General features: G+C 44.2%; 1 protein-coding gene across 2 annotated transcripts in view; it reads right to left on the bottom strand.

Annotated features, from left to right (window-relative positions):
• LOC139543999 (astrotactin-2-like) overlaps positions 1–22,390 on the bottom strand; it is a 450,311-nt gene that overhangs the window by 18,044 nt on the left and 409,877 nt on the right. For both annotated transcript variants that reach the window (XM_071350635.1, XM_071350634.1), the window contains 3 exons: positions 12,078–12,219; positions 934–1,034; positions 198–381 (listed from right to left, as the gene is read on the bottom strand). In XM_071350635.1, coding sequence (XP_071206736.1) covers positions 198–381; positions 934–1,034; positions 12,078–12,219 — 427 coding nt within the window. The remainder of the gene's footprint in view (positions 1–197; positions 382–933; positions 1,035–12,077; positions 12,220–22,390) is intronic.

Here is a 22,390-nt window from a genome sequence, read left to right as displayed (position 1 = left end):
AGTGTTTTACCTGAGCCACAATAAGGAACTTTTGGACACAGACAACAACACGTCACCATTTTCTCAGCTACTTCCCACAGTGGAAGTGGAAGACAACATTTGACACTGACGCCAAAACAAACAGTGACACCAGATGTGGTGGGGGCACCAGAATCGCTGTGACAACTTAGACGTCTCCAAGTCTTTCCGAGCCTCACCTGGGTCCCAGCTCATCTTCGCTCCGCCAGACGAAGTCTCCAAACTTCTCGTAGTGGGAGTTGTAGTGGTGCTGCACCCTGTAAAGCAGCGGAGGGGGAATCTCCATCAGAGTGTTGTAGGCCGTCTGCTGCTCCTTGCCGCTGGTGTAGCCGTTGTACAGGTTATACACCTTGTCTGCTATCTCTGACACAGGAGGAGGTGGAAGAGGGGAAACGTTGAAGTCATTTGGAAGACACAGGTAAACGTGGGATAAGTATATCAAATGAAGGTGGGCAAGTCAACCCAAGATCATCACAAGTAAAACCTAGTTGCTGGTGATAACCCTGGTGCTAGAATAAAATGTGATATTGTATATTGGAGAGAGAAAGGGATGGATGCTGAGGGGGATGAATGGGGAGAGTGGGAAGGTGGTTAAGGAGGGGGAGGGAGGAGAGAGAGAGATGGCAAGTAACCTGCTGTGGATTTCAAGGGCATCACAACAGGCTGAGGGTTAGGAGAAAGAGGTGAGAATGGCAGGGGGGGGGGGGGAAAGCGTGAGGGAGAGATGGAATGAAGAAAAATAATGTGGTAAGGAGGGAGGAATGTGATAGGGAAAGAAAAGTGTCTGTGGGGGGGTTAAGAGAGAAGAGATTATGGGGAAAGGAGAATGTATAAAGGACGGATGGAAAGGTTCTGGGATGGACAGAGTATAGAAAGATAATATCAAGTATGAAAAGGGAGTATGAGAAGGAGTACCTTCTGCTCTGCTATCGTCTACCATGGGACAAGACGTCCGCACTGAGACGAAGCTAGACTCTGAACGACTCCCTCGACTGTCCACAGCATATAGAGTGAACCTGAGAGAGAGAGAGAGAGAGAGAGAGAGAGCGCAAGAGGGAGAGAGAGCGAGAATTAAGAAAACAAATAACACAATATAGAAGCTGACATATTTCATATGTCAACAAAAATTAACAACCTTTCATATGTACTGTTAAAGTATGAGGGAAATAAAAGGAACTCAAAAGTAACAGGCCTCTTTCAACAGAAAGAAATACCTATGTGGCTCCAGCCATTCCATCCCAACCTCCTTTCAAAGCTAGATGCACCGAGTGTACCCCGGCTCTTACACTTTGCACGGCGTTTTTATGAGCCACTGTTGACAGCAACAGAACTCCTTTTTGAAAATAGCCATAACTCAGAGCCAGGCCAGGACTCGAGACCCAGGAGTTGGTAAAGGACTCGGGGGGGATTCGATTACGTCTGTAAGTGGTCCCTGCCTGGTACGCGACAGACCAGCCAGTCGGCAGCAACGGCCATTACACCTAATAGCGCCTTTAAATGGGACTCCCACTTCCTCTAATGACGGAGTTCCTGCTCTCCACAAATGTAAACATATGAAGGCCTCAGTTCCCCTGGACCACCAAGTGGCCGTGGCTAGTACTGTACACAGTAGTGAGGGGGAAAGACATCCATGTTGCTCCCTGATGATTATGGGGTGCTAATAGATCATTGGAGAGATGGTTTCCTGTGAAGTACTGTACTGTAGGTCGTACAGTCTTTCTCATAGAAGTAGCTTTTAGAGAGATGATGGCTGTGTATGAGACATGAAATGCGATGGAACTACCAACATGCATGTAGATAATGTGCATGTAACACAACGGCTGTTGAGTAATCTACAGACAGAGCTGATTGGACACTCCCAAAGTAACCATACCTCAACGGTCCTTTGGCATGGATATAGTCAAACGGTAATTGTTGTTCTTAGCATTCTATTTCTAGGGTTTATACTGTAAGTTGAAATGGTGACTCAGTGCTAGATGTGTGTTGGGGGAGATAAAAAGCAGTATTAAAAGCAGTATTCTGCAAACAAATGATTGTTTTTTAATACATCTGTGAATCATCGAAAATGACCATTATCTAAACTGCAAAACTGCTGGGAATAGGATGGTTTGTCCAGAAGAATACATACAGTGCCTTCGGAAACAATTTAGACCCCTTGACTTTTCCACCATTTTGTTATGTCACGGCCTTATTCTAAAATGGATTCAATCGTTTTTTTACATCATCAATCTACAAACAATACCCATAATGACAAAGCAGGTTTTTAGATTTTTTTACAAAAAAAAGAATGAAATATCTCATTTACATAAGTATTCAGACCCTTTACTCAATACTTTGTTGGAGCACCTTTGTCACGACTTCCGCCGAAGTCGGTCCCTCTCCTTGTTCGGGCGGCGTTCGGCGGCTTTCTAGCCACCGTCGATCCACTTTTCATTTTCCATTTGTTCTGTCTTTGTATTACACACCTGGCTTCACTCAACCAATTACTTGTTTATTATTTAACCCTCTGTTCCCCATGTTGTGTTTGTGAGTGATTGTTTATTGTAATTCGGTCTGTCTTTGTGTGCTCGTGATGTTACTTTGTATATTTGTCTTTTTGAGTAAAGTACGTTGATCACTCATATCTGCTGTCCTGCTCCTGACTCTACACCAGCTACACACAGGACCCTTACACCTTTGGCTGCGATTACAGACCCGATTCGTCTTGGGTATGATGCTACAAGCTTTGCACACCTGTATTTGGGGAATTTCTCCCATTCTTCTTTGCAGATCCTCTCAAGCTCTGTCAGGTTGGATGGGGAGCGTCACTGCACAGCTATTTTCAGGTCTCTCCAGAGATGTTCGGTTAGGTTCAAGTCCTGGCTCTGGCTGGGCCTCTGGCTGTGTGCTTAGGGTCATTGTCCTGTTGGAAGGTGAACCTTCGCCCCAGTCTGAGGTCCTGAGCGCTCTGTACTTTGCTCCATTCATATTTCCCTTGATCCTGACTAGTCTTCCAGTCCCTGCCACTGAAAAACATCCCCACAGCATGATGCTGCCACCACCATGCTTCACCATTGGGATGGTACCAGGTTTCCTCCAGACTTGACTCTTGGCATTCAAGCCAAAGAGTTCAATCTTGGTTTCATTAGACCAGAGAATTTTGCTCCTCATGGTCTGAGTCCTTTAGGTGCCTTGTAGGTGCCTTGTAGGTGCCTATGTAGCTTTTACGGCCTGTCATGTGCCTCCGGTCAACCTACCATAAAGGCCTGATTTGTGGAGTACTGCAGAGATGGTTGTCCTTCTGGAAGGTTCTCCCATCTCCACAGAGGAACTCTGGAGGTCTGTCAGAGTGACCATTGGGTTCTGTGCCTCGACACAAACCTGTCATCTCGGAGCTCTACGGACAATTCCTTCGACCTCATGGCTTGGTTTATGCTCTGACATGCCTTTCCAAATCATGTCCAATTAATTGAATTGACAACAGGTGGACTCAAGGATGATCAATGGTAACAGGATGCTCCTGAGCTCAATTTCAAGTCTCATAGAAAAAGGTCTGAATACTTATGTAAATAAGGTATGTGTTTTTTATTTGTAATAAATTTGCAAACATTTCTAAAAACCTGCATTCGCTTTGCCATTATGGGGTATGGTGTGTAGATTGATGAGGAAAAAAAATATTTTATCCATTATAGAATAAGGTTGTAACGTAACAAAACGTGGAAAAAGGTAAGGGGTCTGAATACTTTTCGAATGCAAGTGAAAATGAATGAAAATGAAAATGAAAACAACAAATATCAAATAGGAGGCAGAATTTATTTTTCTCTTTCACAAAGCTATTTCACTGGCAGAGTCCATTTTAAAAAGTATGCCTTTTGTTTGAAGAGCCTGTGTTTTAATACCACCAACTGATTGTTTTGTTTGTAATATGGCCTGTTTTGACATTGTTCGCATAGTTTGTCCGATCTTGTTATTCATCAAGAGAAATGTGTGGTATATTGGTATTCCCCAAGAACCTCACAAAGACAAGGGGCCAGAGTCTGTCCGAAGTTCGCTGTAGACTCTCTGCCCAGCAAAACAACGGCACATATAACAATCACATTGTTTAAATTATGTGGTCACATCACTGGCCAGTAAATGGAGGGGGGCAGGGTGTATTTATCAGGCAATTAGTAGAGTTTAGTTTAGGATCCCGGACGCAGCTTGCCAGCTTGTTGCTGTTTTTGGTTGTTTAAGTGGTTGGCATCGAAGACAGGTACTTTTCTCCACAGCCTAATCACAGTCCTATTATGTATAGTGAAAGGAGATTACCACAGAAACTTTCTCTAGCCTTTGTGTTTTTTTTAATGCGAAGACAACCACAAAAGGTATTTTGTCTGCTTTCTTCCCCTGCAGTTCTGTTAACACTACGGTCAGACATACAAGGCCTGTTGATCAGACTCCTATCCAAAATGTCCAATCAGAAGCGCTAGTAGGTGCTGGATAAACGGGCCTGTCACCCACAGCGCAGTGCAGCGGGGGGCTGAGTGGAGTCTGAGGTGGCAGGCTTCACCACTGGCATCGATAAGGATTAACTGGGAAAACAAAGCCAGCGCCGTGGTCTGCCTGCCACGAGAATGTCAAAACAGAGGGTAACATACTGGCAACATATACCAAACCCCTACACACCCGCTCTCTCTTCCTCTCTCTGTCCATTCATCTCTCACACTCTATCTGTTTTGCCTCTCTCTGATTCCCTTTTGTCTTTTCCACCCGTTCTATCTCTCGCTCCGCTCAGAAGCTGGATGTTTGTAGTGCATGGTTTTGTCCCGGTGCCATCGTTTTGAAAGCTCAACAAAAAACATATTTGTTTGAATTAGCAACACCACCATAAAGTAATGGTTGTCCTCTAATTTAATGAGACAGGAGGGGGTAGAGAGAAAGAGAGTAAGAGAGAGAGGGATAGAGAAAGAAGAGAGGAGACAGAAAAAGAAAGATGTAAGGGGTAAGAGAGAATGAGAGAGGTAGAGAGAGAGAGAGATATCTACCTCACTTGCTTTGGCAATGTTAGCATACGTTTCCCATGCCAATAAAGCCCCTTGAATTGAATTGAATTGAATTGAGAGAGAGAGGGGGAGGGAGTGGGGAAGAGAGAAAGAAAGAGAGAGCAATTATGGCAGTATTTCTGGCATACTAGGCAGAGAAGAAGCCAGGCAGCCTAGGGATTCCTGGTTGATAACATCAGACGTTGGTCCGAGATCAATTGAGCCGGTCCACAAATCAATCAATTGCACCGGGAGAATATAATTCTAAACTAATTTATGACTTCGATTTAGTTTCTCAGGTCAGGTCTGTAAGAAAGGACTTACCGCGCTTACACTGTAATATCCTTTCTCTACAACGTCTTTTATCAATTACAGGTTAGCTTTACATACTGACTGCTGGCACCTGCACATATCACTGGAGGTTTGAGCAGAAATATGATCATACTACTGTAGCAGTGGCTGCATTTTCTATCTATATCTAAACTAAAGCTCAGAGTCTACACATGTTGTGATTGGGTGATTTTAAGTGACTAACATGAAAGCACCCAATACATGACATGCCTGGGAACAAGGGGAAATTGTAAAGATGTAATTTGCACTAATAAATAAGCCTTGTTTTGGTGTTTTATCTCTCTAAGTCCTGCCATAAAACAGATTGCTCATTCTGGTTTTCAGTACAAGCATATTGTTTGGACTTGACATGAGATACTACACTTAATAAAGCCCCCATGTTAATAAAAACAAAGAAAGAACACATCGTACTTGTTGGGTAGACCAGATTGTCTTTTCACAGACTAATGAGGAGTTACTTGTGTGGTCTTCAAGTTTTCACATCTTATATCAGATTATTAGCATGATGAAAGACAGACACTTACAATTTAGTCTTAGTTGTTGCAAGTTTTGCTGTTTTTTTGTTTGTTGTGTTCACCATTTCTTTGTCTTTGCAATTTTGGCAGCTCCTGGTTATACCAATACAACTATATCACAACTATTTTGTTTATATTACCAATTGGACACCAACACATAGCTCATTATGGTAGGATTGGCTGTGTGTTGGAAATACACTACATAGCCAAATGTATGTGGACAACTTCTCAGCAAACATCTCATTCCAAAATCATGGGCATTAATATGGAGTTGGACCCATCTTTGCTGCTATAACAGCCTCCACTCTTCTGGGAAAGCTTTCCACTAGATGTTGGAAAATTGCAAAAGAGCATTAATGAGGTTGGGCACTGATGTTGGGCGATCAGGCCTGGTTCGGAGTCGGCGTTCCAATTTATCCCAAAGGTGTTCGATGGGGTTGAGGTCAGGGCTCTGTGCAGGAGAATCAAGTTTTTCCACACCAATCTCAACAAACCATTTCTGTATGGACCTAGCTTTGTGCTGAAACAGGAAATAGCCTTCACCAAACTGTTGCCACAAAGTTGGAAGCACAGAATCGTCTAGAATGTCGTATGCTGTAGCATTAAGATTTCCCTTCACTGGAACTAAGGGGCCTAGCCCAAACCATGAAAAACATCCCCTTATTCCTTCTCCACCAAACTTTACAGTTGGCACTATCCATTCGGGCAGGTAGCGTTCTCCTGGCATCCGCAAAACCCAGATTTGTCCGTCGGACTGCCAGATGGTGAAGCGTGATTCATCAATCCAGAGAATGCATTTCCACTGCTTGTGTTGACGTTGCTTCCAAAAGGCAGTTTGGAACTCGGTAGTGAGTGTTGCAACCGAGGACAGATGATTTTTACGTGCTACAGCACTCGGCGGTCCCGTTCTGTGAGATGTTTTCTCTGCTACCGCACGGCAAGCGGTACCGGAGCGCCAAGTCTAGGACCAAAAGCCTCCTCAACAGCTTCTACCCCAAGCCATTAGACTGCTGAACAATTCATAAAAATCATCACCGGACAATTTACATTGACACCCCCCCTCTTGTACACTTCTGCTACTCACTGTTTGTTTGTTACCTATGCATAGTCACTTCGCTCCCACCTACATGTACAGATTACCTCAACAAGCCTGTACCCCTGCACACTGACTCGGTATCAGTGCTCCCTGTATATAGCCTCATTATTGTTATTCTTATTGTGTTACTTTTTATTATTTATTTTTATTTTAGCCTACTTGGTAAATATGTTCTTCTTCTTGAACTGCACTGTTGGTTAAGGGCTTGTAAGTAAGCATTTCACGGTAAAGTCTGCACTTGTTGTGTTAGGCGCATGTGGCAAATAAAGTTGATTTGATTTGTGTGGCCTACCACTTCGCGGCTGAGCTGTTGTTGCTCCTAGACTTTTCCACTTCACAATAACAGAACTTACAGTTGAACGGGGCGGCTCTAGCAAGGCAGAAATTTTACCAACTGACTTGTTGGAAAGGTGGGATCCTATGACGGTGTCACATTGAAAGTCACTGAGCTCATGGGACATTCTACTGCCAATGTTTGTCTATGGAGATTGCATGATTCTGTGCTCGATTTTGTACACCTGTCAGCAACAGGTGTGTCTGAAATAGCCGAATAAACAAATTTGAATGGCTGTCCACATACTTTTGGCCATGTTGTGTATCATGCAGGTTCTTTGTTTAAAGAAAGAAAGCTTTCACTAGTCGTTCAAAAAGCCTTCGTCGGTCGTACTCTGCCACAGGTTGTTATAGCGCCCGCGTGGAAGACATATTTGTTGTTCTTCTGAGGGATAGTTGGCAGCGTGTTTTAGAGTGGAGCTGGATCCTGAGTATACAGTAGAAAGACTACACCTCATAAGACTCCAGCCGGGTTGGGTCACATCAGGTTTATCATGTTATGCTGTGTCATTTTCTATGATTTACACTTGCCTCTAAAGACTTCTATTTTAGGGCTCTGAACTGCTGCTCTGGCCTGAGAGTACCATCCAAAACACTGGGAGAAAGGTGCTGAACCTTGCCCTATTTACTGCAGTAAAGGAAGAGAAGTAAAAGAACCAACCAATGGATCCAGGCCCTCTCCTTCGCTAGGGTACTGGAGCCTTTATTTTATTGAACCTTTGTTCAACCAAATTAGTTTCGTTGAGATATAAATCTATTTTTCAAGAGAGACCTGGACCAAGACAGCAGCATCAACACAACCGTTTCAGACAAACAGACATCAACATAAAAAGCACATGATATATCAATCAATATATAAAGCAGCACTTCAGTAAAGAACATATACACAACACAAGTCAGAAAACAATACTTCAGGGCCTCCCGGGTGGCGCAGTGGTCTAGAGCACTGCATCGCAGTGCTATGCTGCGCCACCAGAGTCTGGGTTCGCGCCCAGGCTCTGTCGCAGCCGGCCGCGACCGGGAGGTCCGTGGGGCGACGCACAATTGGCTTAGCGTCGTCCGGGTTAGGGAGGGTTTGGCCGGTAGGGATATCCTTGTCTCATCGCGCTCCAGCGACTCCTGTGGCGGGCCGGGCGCAGTGCGCGCTAACTGAGGGGGGCGGGTGCACGGTGTTTCCTCCGACACATTGGTGCGGCTGGCTTCCGGGTTGGAGGCGCGCTGTGTTAAGAAGCAGTGCGGCTTGGTTGGGTTGTGCTTCGGAGGACGCATGACTTTCGACCTTCGTCTCTCCCGAGCCCGTACGGGAGTTGTAGCGATGAGACAAGATAGTAATTACTAGCGATTGGATACCACGAAAATTGGGGAGAAAAGGGGATTTAAAAAAAATAAATAAAAAAAAAAAGAAAAAAAAGAAAACAATACTTCAAAAGACAGTTATGCAGGTTGAATAGGTCATATGAAACAGTTATTATGACCGGTATCACTGTGAATGGTTTCTGTTTGGGAGGGTGATGGTAGAAACATTGAGGGTAACTTTTACCATGGCTTGAAATTGTACCAATTATACCTAGAGATGATAATGTAAGAGGATATGATGCCATGAAGGGCAAATATGATGTGAAATGCTAGACTGACGTATTGCTGAATCGCCAGATCGACTTTTACTACGTTCACTTAAAGCAATAGCTTTTAAGGATATGGTGAAGGTATAAAGTTATCACCCATGATAGAGGTGCTAGGGATTTACTTTCTGCCATATTGCCTGTTTGTCCTGTTATTTGTCTCGGTTCTGTGTCAGCACGTCTGGGGTGAGGGAGATATTTAGGGGGAGGTAGATATGAACGCAAAATTGTTATATAGTTTAGTGCTTGCAATAACTACTAAGTACTGGTATGTAGAGCTTCATGATACCACATGTATAACATAGGTCATCAACCATAAATCATAAACTCATTATTTTACTAACTCTGAACTTACTCCAGTCCATTCAGCTACAGTCAAATTGTAACAATCCAATACTAATTTGGACCTATTTTAGGATGTAGTGTCATGTGAAAAAGTGAGATGTATCATGTCCATATGGTCACACTGTAACAAGAAAGGCTGCTTCCGGACTACTCCTCAGACTCTGTCTGTTGGCAACATTTGGCAAGGATTGACATGTTCCTTACAGCCCTGCATGTATGACAGTGGACTCCCCAACTGAACATCTCACTCAATACAGTGGAGAGGGAGAGAGAGCGAGAGACAGAGAGAGAGAAAGAGAGACAGAGACAGAGAGAGACAGAGAGAGAGAGACAGAGAAAGAGAGAGACAGAGAGAGAGAGAGAGCTAAGCCAAGTTATGCCAGGGCCTGAAAGGAAACATTAAGGCCTGACAACCTTGGAGTACATCAAATGTAAACCAAACCCCGGCGGCCGGAAACCTTATCTAGCCCGTCGATTAGGAGAAGCCCAGTTGGCCGCACCGAGGTGTGCCCACAGACGTAGTGCCGACGTAAATGCGGCTCTTATCTGGGAGTAACGAAACTGGAGGGGGTGCCTTGACACAGATAACATAGCTACAGAGTGGTACTATCCCTATCTCTTTTGCTGTCTCTCTCTCGCTCTCTCCGTACATTCAGCACGGGGGAAGCAGGAGCTTCCAAGTACATTCTCTCTCCCTCTCTCGGTTGGCTTGACCTCCAAGTTGCGCAAGCCAGATGGCGGGAAAGAAGGAAAGTTGCAACCGGTTGCAAGGTAATCTCCTACTACCTGAAGCTCGAATAAATCAACCCTCTCAATATACCCTCACTATCACGCTGTTATGATTTCTACTGTTGGCTTCTGGGTAGCGCTGCCCCCAGCAGTACTCCCCGATTCCCTTGTTTAACATAAGCACCAACGATCTATCTGTATCGTGCACAGCTGCAGGGGCCCGCTTCCCAAAACAAACAAGTGGAAAACAGTGAGCCAGAGCCACAAACATAAAACACCACACAACAGTTGGGAGCGCTCAGAGGAGAGGAACACGGTGTGATGATTGGAGTGTCCCCTCTTAAATTTCATCTGGGGCCTGTTTGGTTTCGGAGCATGCCTCGCCCATCTAACTTGATTTGATTTGAAAAAAATATCAAAAAAATAACTTGATTTCAAGATCGGGAGACAAGAGGAAGAGGGCTCAGGGAAGTGATACCCAAGTAGAACAAAGTGCTTCTATCAAATGCACATCACAGCGACGGCCCTTGGGAAGGCGTGCCGCAGACCCTGAGCCCTCTGAAGATTAATGTATTGTCGCTCTGAGATCTCCTCCGAACAGCACAACGTAAACGTCTCCAACTGTGATGATGTATGGATTAATAAAGGCACACTAAGCGAACGACGGGCCTACCGGGGCCACAGACACACAGAACCATTATAGTGTCTGTTGGCAGCAGGGCAGCTTATGGAACATTCACACAAGTATCTCCATGTGGACTCAGCTGGTTTCATTTAATTTCTCCACTTTCCCACTAATAGGCTTTTCTTTTTACTCCATCTTGATACTCACACAAGACAAGGATTCAACTAAGTGAATCTTCTTTGCAAAATGAAACACCTGCAAAGTTGACTAACAGCTGTCCCTGGTATACTCTAGTGTTCTCTGACAACCCTAATACAAGATGTATGGTTGACTATACCTCTCACACATGCTGAGGGACTCAGGGCTGTACTTATGTCTGGCCATAAATGAAGGAGTGCTTCAACTGCTGAACATATTAGTATGTATCAGTGGGTTGGGACGTGTGCATGCAACTAACTGACCTGCCACAGTGTGTGTCCTCCATGCATGTCCTCTCTGCTGCTCAATGTGTTATGGTTCTCAGTCTTTATGACTAATTGGATTAAGAGGGGTGGTCTAGAGTTCTGTTTGCTAACCGCCCCAGACTGTAATCACCAGACAGACCGACTGGTCAATGGCTCCAGTCTCCTCCAGTCTCTGTGTGACACAAACAGCACGTGTGTTGTGATGCTCGTTTTTCACCATGACCACCTTTTCTTCCATTGAAAAGGGCCTCATGACAAACGGAACAATAACGGAAACAATAACACCAGCATCCACCACTTCCACCCTGGTGAGACCAAAATATGTGCCGCCCGCCTAATTTGAGCCAGCTGTGTTCTGACTGGGGGGAATTAAAACATGGCCATAAACAAGTCCCATTGCCAATGGGAGTACAGACACTCAGGGAAAATATGTGGTGCTGGCTGGTGATATCACCCACATATTATGTGTTAAGTCATTCCTCTTTAGGAGAGACGCAAAAATGACAACAATGCCATTGGTTAAGAAGGAGGTTTTTTATGGTAATGGGAAATAGTGAACTCATAAAAGTCAGAAAGTCAGAAAATGATGAAGTCAATCGAGTTAGAACAATACCACAGGTGAGAAGGGTTGAATGTAGCGACAACTCTATGGACTTCTGTCGTGCAACATTTACCACAGAGTTAGCAGAAGTGAACAACAGAACAAAAACATCCGTCTTTTTTTCCTATTCTATCCTTCACTTCTACCTTGTTGTTTAGCCTACTTTAAATTTCACCCTTGGAATGGTGCAAAGCAATAGTAAATCGGGGCCCGTATTAATAAAGCATCTCAGAGTAGGAATGCTGATCTAGGATCAGTTCTGCCTTTTAGATCATAATGAAAAAGATTACATGGACATAGGGGACCTAGATCAGCACTCTGAGAGGCTTTATGAATACGGGCTCAGGTCCAAAGTGCTTTAGGTTGGGGGAATCTTACTTGTAGAGGCTGTCGGGCTCCAGACACTTGAAGACCAGCGAGTAGAGCACAGAGTGAGGATGGTCTCCGTTCCTTCGACCCGCCACCACACAGGACGAACCAAGACCTGACAGCAGGTCGTCCACCAGACTTAACAACTCACCTAGAGGAGAGAGGAGAGAGAGAGAGAGAGAGAGAGAGAGAGAGAGAGAGAGAGAGAATTTTTTTTTATTAACAGTATGTAAATTGTGCAGTGTGTGAAGAGATTTAGAATGTGAGAAAGTGAGTGAATAGATGTATGGAGAGGAAGAGAAAGAGAAAGAGACAATTGCAAGGTTAATACACTTACTCTATGTTGACCTGATTGGAAGCCATTTCCTGCGCCTCTTAAATAAAGTGCCAAATATGCCACACGTGTGTTGTTTTGTCTTAACATACATTCTCTATTGTTCTTCAGTGAGACGTTTTACAAAACAAACAAAAGCCAAGCTTGCCTTGGGTCACATGGTGTAGTTTCATCAGAAAATAGACACAAGTGCAAAGAAAAATCATGAATTCTGTTTTTAAGAGGGATATTCTTTCCAACATCGATCCTGCCACTTGACATTTAATTGTGTTCCAAGTCATTCTGAGTTTCACATCGGCTCAGCCCAGAGGGAAAGATTTCTGCAGCACAAACCTTGAGGCAAAATGAAATCAGACTTGTTCTGGCGGCCAGCCCTACATGGTACATTATAGAACCGTAAGAAAACAGGACTTTGTTCCTTTATGGTCACATGATACTATTCAATAATATCTCACTGAACACCTCTGTGTCTCACAAACACCAGTTCACAAGTTGTGAAGTATCTTTCATGTCAGCTTACAGGAAAATAATGACACACTTGTTCATTCAGACATGCACCAAACCGTTTCCAGCGCTCAGAGGGGTGGTGGAAAAAAGAGAGAGCTGTCAAAACAGTATAAAAGCAACAACAAAAAAAGGTGGGATTTCAAAGACGTAAAGGGGAGCTTCAGCTTATGTCATGTGGGCCAACTTATAAACACAGGGAATATGTCTGGAGGGCGGGGCACAGGGGGGTGGTAAGGAGAGGAGGTAAGAAGTGAACGAATGAATGATTTGACATGTTCCCAGAAAGGGGCCTGTGTTTAAGAGGTTTCCCAAACACATTCCTACACTTGGGGTCTCCCTGTGCCAGGTTTACAACGTTTTATTTTTCTAAACATGCAATGCAAACTGGACCTAGGTCTGTATTTATTCACGGGAGAAGAGCCAGAGTCTATGTACAGATTAGGTTGTTCTCTGTTGGACCCAAATCCACTTTTGAGAAAGATGCTGAAATTACTGGAATTTTCTTGGAATTTTGTTGATCCTCCACTGATATAATTTATTATTTACTTGAATGTTTATGTTACACTTGTGTAAATTCTCTCTCTTGGATTAATTCCAAAAGTTGTAAAGTGTATATATGAGCAGTCTTTGTACATTCATTGTAAATTAAGTCCAATTACAACATTTATTGTGGAGACCACCAACACACTCAGTAAACAATACATTTATGGTGGAGACCACCAGCACACTCAGTAAACAATACATTTATGGTGGAGACCACCAGCACACTCAGTAAACAATACATTTATGGTGGAGACCACCAACACACTCAGTAAACAATACATTTATGGTGGAGACCACCAGCACACTCAGTAAACAATACATTTATGGTGGAGACCACCAGCACACTCAGTAAACAATACATTTATGGTGGAGACCACCAGCACACTCAGTAAACAATACATGTATGGTGGAGACCACCAGCACACTCAGTAAACAATACATTTATGGTCGAGACCACCAGCACACTCAGTAAACAATACATTTATGGTGGAGACCACCAGCACACTCAGTAAACAATACATGTATGGTGGAGACCACCAGCACACTCAGTAAACAATACATTTATGGTGGAGACCACCAGCACACTCAGTAAACAATAAATGTATGGTGGAGACCACCACCACACTCAGTAAACAATACATTGATGGTGGAGACCACCAGCACACTCAGTAAACAATAAATTTATGGTGGAGACCACCAGCACATTCAGTAAACAATAAATTTATGGTGGAGACCACCAGCACACTCAGTAAACAATACATTTATGCTGGAGACCACCAGCACACTCAGTAAACAATACATTTATGGTGGAGACCACCAGCACACTCAGTAAACAATACATTGATGGTGGAGACCACCAGCACACTCAGTAAACAATACATTGATGGTGGAGACCACCAGCACACTCAGTAAACAATACATTTATGGTGGAGACCACCAGCACACTCAGTAAACAATACATTTATGCTGGAGACCACCAGCACACTCAGTAAACAATACATTTATGGTGGAGACCACCAGCACACTCAGTAAACAATACATTTATGGTGGAGACCACCAGCACACTCAGTAAACAATACATTTCCAGATCCTTCTTTGAAAAATCCACATCAATCGAACCAAAAATGAAATAAGAGAGCAACCACATCAACACTAGTTCACAAACGCTGTACTTACATATCACAGGCTTCGTCCATAAGGCCAATATCTTGTTTAATAAGAACACTTGGGAAAAATAACACTTACAATATCACAAACGTCTCTAAGCAGACAGTTATCGGCACACAGTAACTTACTGTCCAAAAACCATGTAAAAGTGTTTATACCGCTTGAACATTTTTAATGGACGATGGGTATGTGAGGGAAGCAATATTGTCTTAGCAGAGCTGAGCAGTCCCTTCCCACTGGGCAAAAACATGTTGATTTCCACGTCATTTCAACAAAAATGTCAATGTGATGACTGTATGATGACTTCATCAACTTTTAACTTTAATCTAATGACATGGTGAAATGTTTTGTTGATTTCACGCTGAATTCTCGTTAGTTGAACTGATATCTTTGCCCAGTGGGTTTAATCCTGGGGTCAAGGCTGCAGCGTCTTCAGAGTGGTGGATTTGAGTCAACATGGTCCTTAAAATAATCAAAATAATAACAATACATTTAATTTGTATAGCGCTTTTCAATACAGCGTTATCTCAAAACTCGACATAGATACATATTATGATTCCACTGTTGTGTGGCCTTGGCCTATATACAACCAAGCTGCTGCTGCTGCTGACGATTTATAGAACAGATCTGTTCTTCCTTCACCGTACTCCTCTCCTTTGATTCCTTTTCTCCTTCGTTTTTTTCCCTTTTTTGTGCTTTTTATTAGTTCGTCTCCACTGTTATCATAAGCCACCTGTTTTGGGTTAACAATTAATTGCGATGTGATGACAAAGTGTCGTTGGGGGCTACCATAAACTGGAAGAACGACTTGGTGATGATGAATGGGATAGAATGTGTTTTCGAATGTATTTAGCCCAAATAGAATGTTTTATTTTGGTAAAAACATAAAAATAAAACAGAAAGGCCGGCGTACGGATGCTTTTAAGTTTTACCTTTCCTCACACTTAGCATATTCCAAGGGCCAAGTATGCTAACACTCAAATAATTGGTGGAACAGTAAATTACCCCTTCCAGACTACTTGATCTTTTGCATAAACAATCCCTAATGATGTGTTTAAGATTGACTATTAACCTGATAGAGCTTGCCTCAGAATGCTTTTCAAGTCTGTTTTTCCCCGTTCAATGGCACAACTATGAGAGGAATGCCCCGGACAAGCCAGAAATCTGCTGCTTCATGCAGGCTAAAAGTAGAAAGAGAGCGCAAAAGGAAGGGGGAGGGGCGAGAGGGGGGAGAGAGAGAGAAAAGTCCGAAGTTTTTTGTTTCTGGATGTGGTCTATGGAGGAATGATGTCTTTGTATGTTTTGATAATCAGAATAAATCAGGGGCTGATGCGTGACTTGGTGCAGTCTGGGTGCAACCACTTGTGGCTTTGTCGGAGGGGGGTATCTGTAAGGAGGGGGGTATCTGTAATCACATTATCGTGAGTCGCAAAAGGCCAGAGACAAACAGCAAGGCTCACGCTCTCAACTCTCAGCCAGCCTGCCCACCCATGGCTGTCCTGTCCACTCACACAATACTGAACCCCTGCAGGGAGAAAGAGCTCAATGCACTGAGACTAACTGCCACAAACACACACACACACACACACACAGGCACGCATGCACGCATGCACTCTCACTGGCGCAATCACACGTGCACAAACACAGGCAAGTAGGCATTTACACACACACGTACACACACACGTACACACACACGTACACACACACACACACTGTCTGCATCTCACAGGAGCCCTAAGGCAAAGAGAAGGAGGGTAGAATAGAAGGGAAACGTAGACAGGTTGCTTCCCACCATCAGGGCTGTGTTTATGCATGGTTAGGTCAACCAACACAGTATTCAGATGTGTTCACATCAGCTGGTTGTGGCATACTCCACATACCAGATGGTAACATCGTCAGTTCTCTCTGAGGACATTGCTCTCTAAGTGCTAGTCAAGACCAGAGGTCTATCTTTAGACTATCAGCAGACAGCAGAAACAGGAGGACAAGAGAAATAAAAGAACAGCAGATATAGTTTTATGACACATTCAAAGTAACTTGACACCCTTCCTTCTTACTAATGGTAGTGAAACACCTCACCAGCTGCAGCCCCTTACCTAGCCTCACATTAAAATTGGCCCATTAAAAAATCCACCTCTCTATCCTCAGTGTGAGCCACTGCCCTGCCTTATGCCCAGCCTCACCAATGTCCCTATATGCAGCCCCAGCACTGCACACACTGCACAACCTATACCCAGCCCCAGCTCGTAATCCTGCCTAAGACGCAGCCCAGCCTCTCACCCCAGCCTCTTTCTCCATAGCCATCTCCAGCCCCCTTTCCTGTACACCCTTTCCCCTCCTGGTTGCTCTCCTGCCTGCCTGTGAGTAGCTAGCCTAGCGTTGGCAGAGGCCTCGTTTACCTTAGCTCACCCCTTTTAGGTAACACCTCGGCCCTGCCAAGCCTAGCTGTGAGCCCACTATACAAGAAAGTACACAGCGCAGCACGAGCGCTCTCGCCCGCCTTCATTCATTCAGCGCTGCACAGAGAGGGAGAAGGAGGGATGAAGGAGCAGTGGAGGCACGGTTACGCACCGCTGCTGCTTTTTATTCCAGTCCTGTGGGGCTCCGTGATGGGGGCACGAAAAGCAGGTAGAACCACGCCACACCACAACGCAAGGGAGGGGGAACCTTGCTTTCCTGCGAGTACACATATCCCCACACACACACTGGCCCTTGTTTGGACACTGTGCTAACAAACCTCCAAACGAGCTTCAACGCCATACAACTCTCCTTCCATAGCCTCCAACTGCCTTTAAATGCTAGGAAAACTAAGTGCATGCTCTTCAACCGATTGCTGCCTGCACCCTCCCGCCCGACTAGCATCACTGCTCTGGACGGTTCTGACCTAGAATATGTGGACAAATATAAATACCTAGGTGTCTGGTTAGACTGTAAACTCTCCTTCCAGACTCACATTAAGCATCTCCAATCCAAAATTAAATCTAGAATCGGCTTCCTATTTCACAACAAAGCCTCCTCACTCATGCCACCAAACATACCCTCATAAAACTGACTATCCTACCGATCCTTGACTTCGGCGATGTAATTTACAAAATAGCTGTAACGGCTCTCTTTCGGTGAGTGAGTAGACCAAGGCGCAGCGGGTGATGAATACATAATACTTTATTGTAAGACGAAGACAGACACGAAATACACTTGACTAAATATACAAAATAACAAAACGAACTAGACAGACCTAAACTACGAACTTACATGAAACGAAGAACACATGAACAGGAACGACCGAGACGAGACAGTACCGTGTGGTGCAACAAACACAGACACAGCGACAATCACCCACAAACAAACAGTGAGAACAACCTACCTTAATATGACTCTCAATTAGAGGAAAACGCAAAACACCTGCCTCTAATTAAGAGCCATACCAGGCAACCCAAAACCAACATAGAAACAGCAAACATAGACTGCCCACCCAAAACTCACGCCCTGACCATCACACACATACAAAACAACAGAAAACAGGTCAGGAACGTGACAATAGCCCCCAACACTCTACTCAGCAAACTGGATGTAGTCCATCACAGTGCCTTCCATTTTATTACCAAAGCCCCATATACTACCCACCACCGAGACCTATATGCTCTCGTTGGCTGGCCCTCACTACATATCCTTTGCCAATCCAGCTGTCTCTAGGTCATCTATAAGTCTTTGGTAGGTAAAGGTCCGCCATATCTCAGCTCACTGGTCACCATAGCAGCACCCACCCGTAGCACGCACTCCAGCAGGTATATTTCACTGGTCACCCCTAAAGCCAACACTTACTTTGGCTGCCTTTCCTTCCAGTTCTCTGCTGCCAGTGACTGGAACGAACTGCAAAAATCACTGAAGCTGGAGTCTTATATCTCCCTCTCTAACGTTAAGCATCAGCTGTCAGAGCAGCTTACTGATCACTGTACCTGTACACAGCCAATCTGTAAATAGCACACCCGACTACTTCATCCCCATATTATTACTTGCCCTTTTGCACCCCAGTATCTCTACTTGCACATCATCATCTGCACATCTATCACTCCAGTATGAATGCTAAATTGTAATTATTTTCACCTCTATGGCCTATTTATTGCCTACCTCCCTACTCTTCTACATTTGCACACACTGTACATTGATTTCTCTATTTTTCTTTTCTTTTGTGTTATTGACTGTATGTTTGTTTATGTGTTACTCTGTGTTGTTGTTTTTGTTGCACTGCTTTGCTTTATCTTGGCCAGGTCGCAGTTATAAATGAGAACTTGTTCTCAACTGGCCTACCTGGTTAAATAAAGGTGAAATAAAATAACACAAATAAATAAAAACACAAACGTAGATGGATACACACTCACATGTAGATGATACACACTCACACGTAGATGATACACACTCACACGTAGATGATACACACTCACACGTAGATGATACACACTCACACGTAGATGATACACACTCACAAGTAGATGGAACACACTCACACGTAGATGGATACACACTCACACGTAGATGGATACACACTCACACGTAGATGATACACACTCACACGTAGATGGATACACACTCACACGTAGATGGATACACACTCACACGTAGATGGATACACACTCACACGTAGATGATACACACTCACACGTAGATGATACACACTCACACGTAGATGATACACACTCACACGTAGATGGATACACACTCAAACGTAGATGGATACACACTCACACGTAGATGATACACACTCACACGTAGATGGATACACACTCAAACGTAGATGGATACACACTCACACGTAGATGATACACACTCACACGTAGATGAGACACACTCACACGTAGATGGATACACACTCACACGTAGATGGATACACACTCACACGTAGATGGATACACACTCACACGTAGATGATACACACTCACACGTAGATGGATACACACTCACACGTAGATGATACACACTCACACGTACATGGATACACACTCACACGTAGATGGATACACACTCACACGTAGATGATACACACTCACACGTAGATGATACACACTCACACGTAGATGGATACACACTCACACGTAGATGATACACACTCACACGTAGATGGATACACACTCACACGTAGATGATACACACTCACACGTAGATGGATACACACTCACACGTAGATGATACACACTCACACGTAGATGGATACACACTCACACGTAGATGGATACACACTCACACGTAGATGGATACACACTCACACGTAGACGGATACACACTCACACGTAGATGGATACACACTCACACGTAGATGATACACACTCACACGTAGATGGATACACACTCACACGTAGATGGATACACACTCACACGTAGATGGATACACACTCACACGTAGATGGATACACACTCACACGTAGATGGATACACACTCACACGTAGACGGATACACACTCACACGTAGATGATACACACTCACACGTAGATGATACACACTCACACGTAGATGATACACACTCACACGTAGATGATACACACTCACACGTAGATGATACACACTCACACGTAGATGGATACACACTCACACGTAGATGGATACACACTCACACGTAGATGGATACACACTCACACGTAGACGGATACACACTCACACGTAGATGGATACACACTCACACGTAGATGGATACACACTCACACGTAGACGGATACACACTCACACGTAGATGGATACACACTCACACGTAGACGGATACACACTCACACGTAGATGGATACACACTCACACGTAGATGGATACATACTCACACGTAGATGGATACACACTCACACGTAGATGGATACACACTCAAACGTAGATGGATACACACTCAAACGTAGATGGATACACACTCACACATAGATGGATACACACTCACACGTAGATGGATACACACTCACACGTAGATGATACACACTCACACGTAGATGGATACACACTCACACGTAGATGATACACACTCACACGTAGATGATACACACTCACACGTAGATGATACACACTCACACGTAGATGATACACACACACATAGATGGATACACACTCACACGTAGATGGATACACACTCAAACGTAGATGGATACACACTCACACGTAGATGGATACACACTCACACGTAGATGGATACACACTCACACGTAGATGATACACACTCACACGTAGATGGATACACACTCACACGTAGATGGATACACACTCACACGTAGATAGATACACACTCACACGTAGATGGATACACACTCACACGTAGATGATACACACTCACGCGTAGATGGATACACACTCACACGTAGATGGATACACACTCACACGTAGATGGATACACACTCACACGTAGATGATACACACTCACACGTAGATGGATACACACTCACACGTAGATGATACACACTCACACGTAGATGATACACACTCACACGTAGATGATACACACTCACACGTAGATGGATACACACTCAAACGTAGATGGATACACACTCACACGTAGATGGATACACACTCACACGTAGATGATACACTCACACGTAGATGGATACACACTCACACGTAGATGGATACACACTCAAACGTAGATGATACACACTCACACGTAGATGGATACACACTCAAACGTAGATGGATACACACTCACACGTAGATGATACACACTCACACGTAGATGATACACACTCACACGTAGATGATACACACTCACACGTAGATGGATACACACTCACACGTAGATGGATACACACTCACACGTAGATGGATACACACTCACACGTAGATGATACACACTCACACGTAGATGGATACACACTCACACGTAGATGGATACACACTCACACGTAGATGGATACACACTCACACGTAGATGGATACACACTCACACGTAGATGGATACACACTCACACGTAGATGGATACACACTCACACGTAGATGATACACACTCACACGTAGATGGATACACACTCAAACGTAGATGGATACACACTCACACGTAGATGGATACACACTCACACGTAGATGGATACACACTCACACGTAGATGGATACACACTCAGTGGGTCTTTAAGTGCGTGTGTGTGGGTTACATATTTAGGTCAGGCATTACAGTATGTCTGGGCCACGGACACGGGTGTTATGTGGCCTGCCCGCTAAGACTCACTCAATTCACCCCTGACAATACAAACAAATATAACTGCAAATAATGTAGATAACCGCGGCGGCTTGTGGAGATTGTTATTCATTCATTATTTCCAACTAACGCTTGCCTATGGAGGTGCGGATGATGTCAACTCGGTACTGCCTACGCTTTCACCAACTTTCAACAAGTCCAAAACAGAAATAACAAGGTACGTACGATTATTGAACCTGTTAACATGTAATTCGTGTTTTGGCCCCTGTTGCCAAAACACTGCTTCCACACTCCTGTCACGTCATATAACATTGAATCGGCTTCTGGAGGGGAACAAAACAATATAAAGGCCTTTCTTTCAACTGTAAGCACAGATCTCAGATTCACCTCACTGAACACAAATCAGTGTCTGGTTGGGGCAACTTGTTTGGAGCTTTGGGATTGTGTGGCCTCCAGCAGAGCCCTGCTCTGGTCCCTGTCAACCTGGCTGTCAATATCAAGGCAAAACCAGCACAGCTGGCAAAGATTAGGCCCCCCAAAACTACCACGGGAGAAGTCATATTGTGTGATCTCCAGTTTCGATGGTGATTAAAACCTCATGGCAAATGTCAGGTGA

The sequence above is a fragment of the Salvelinus alpinus genome, chromosome 18 (genome assembly GCF_045679555.1).
Source record: "Salvelinus alpinus chromosome 18, SLU_Salpinus.1, whole genome shotgun sequence".
Lineage (NCBI taxonomy): Eukaryota > Metazoa > Chordata > Actinopteri > Salmoniformes > Salmonidae > Salvelinus > Salvelinus alpinus.
The sequence above is the reverse complement of the archived record's forward strand: the minus strand, read 5'-3'. Positions and strand labels throughout refer to the sequence as shown.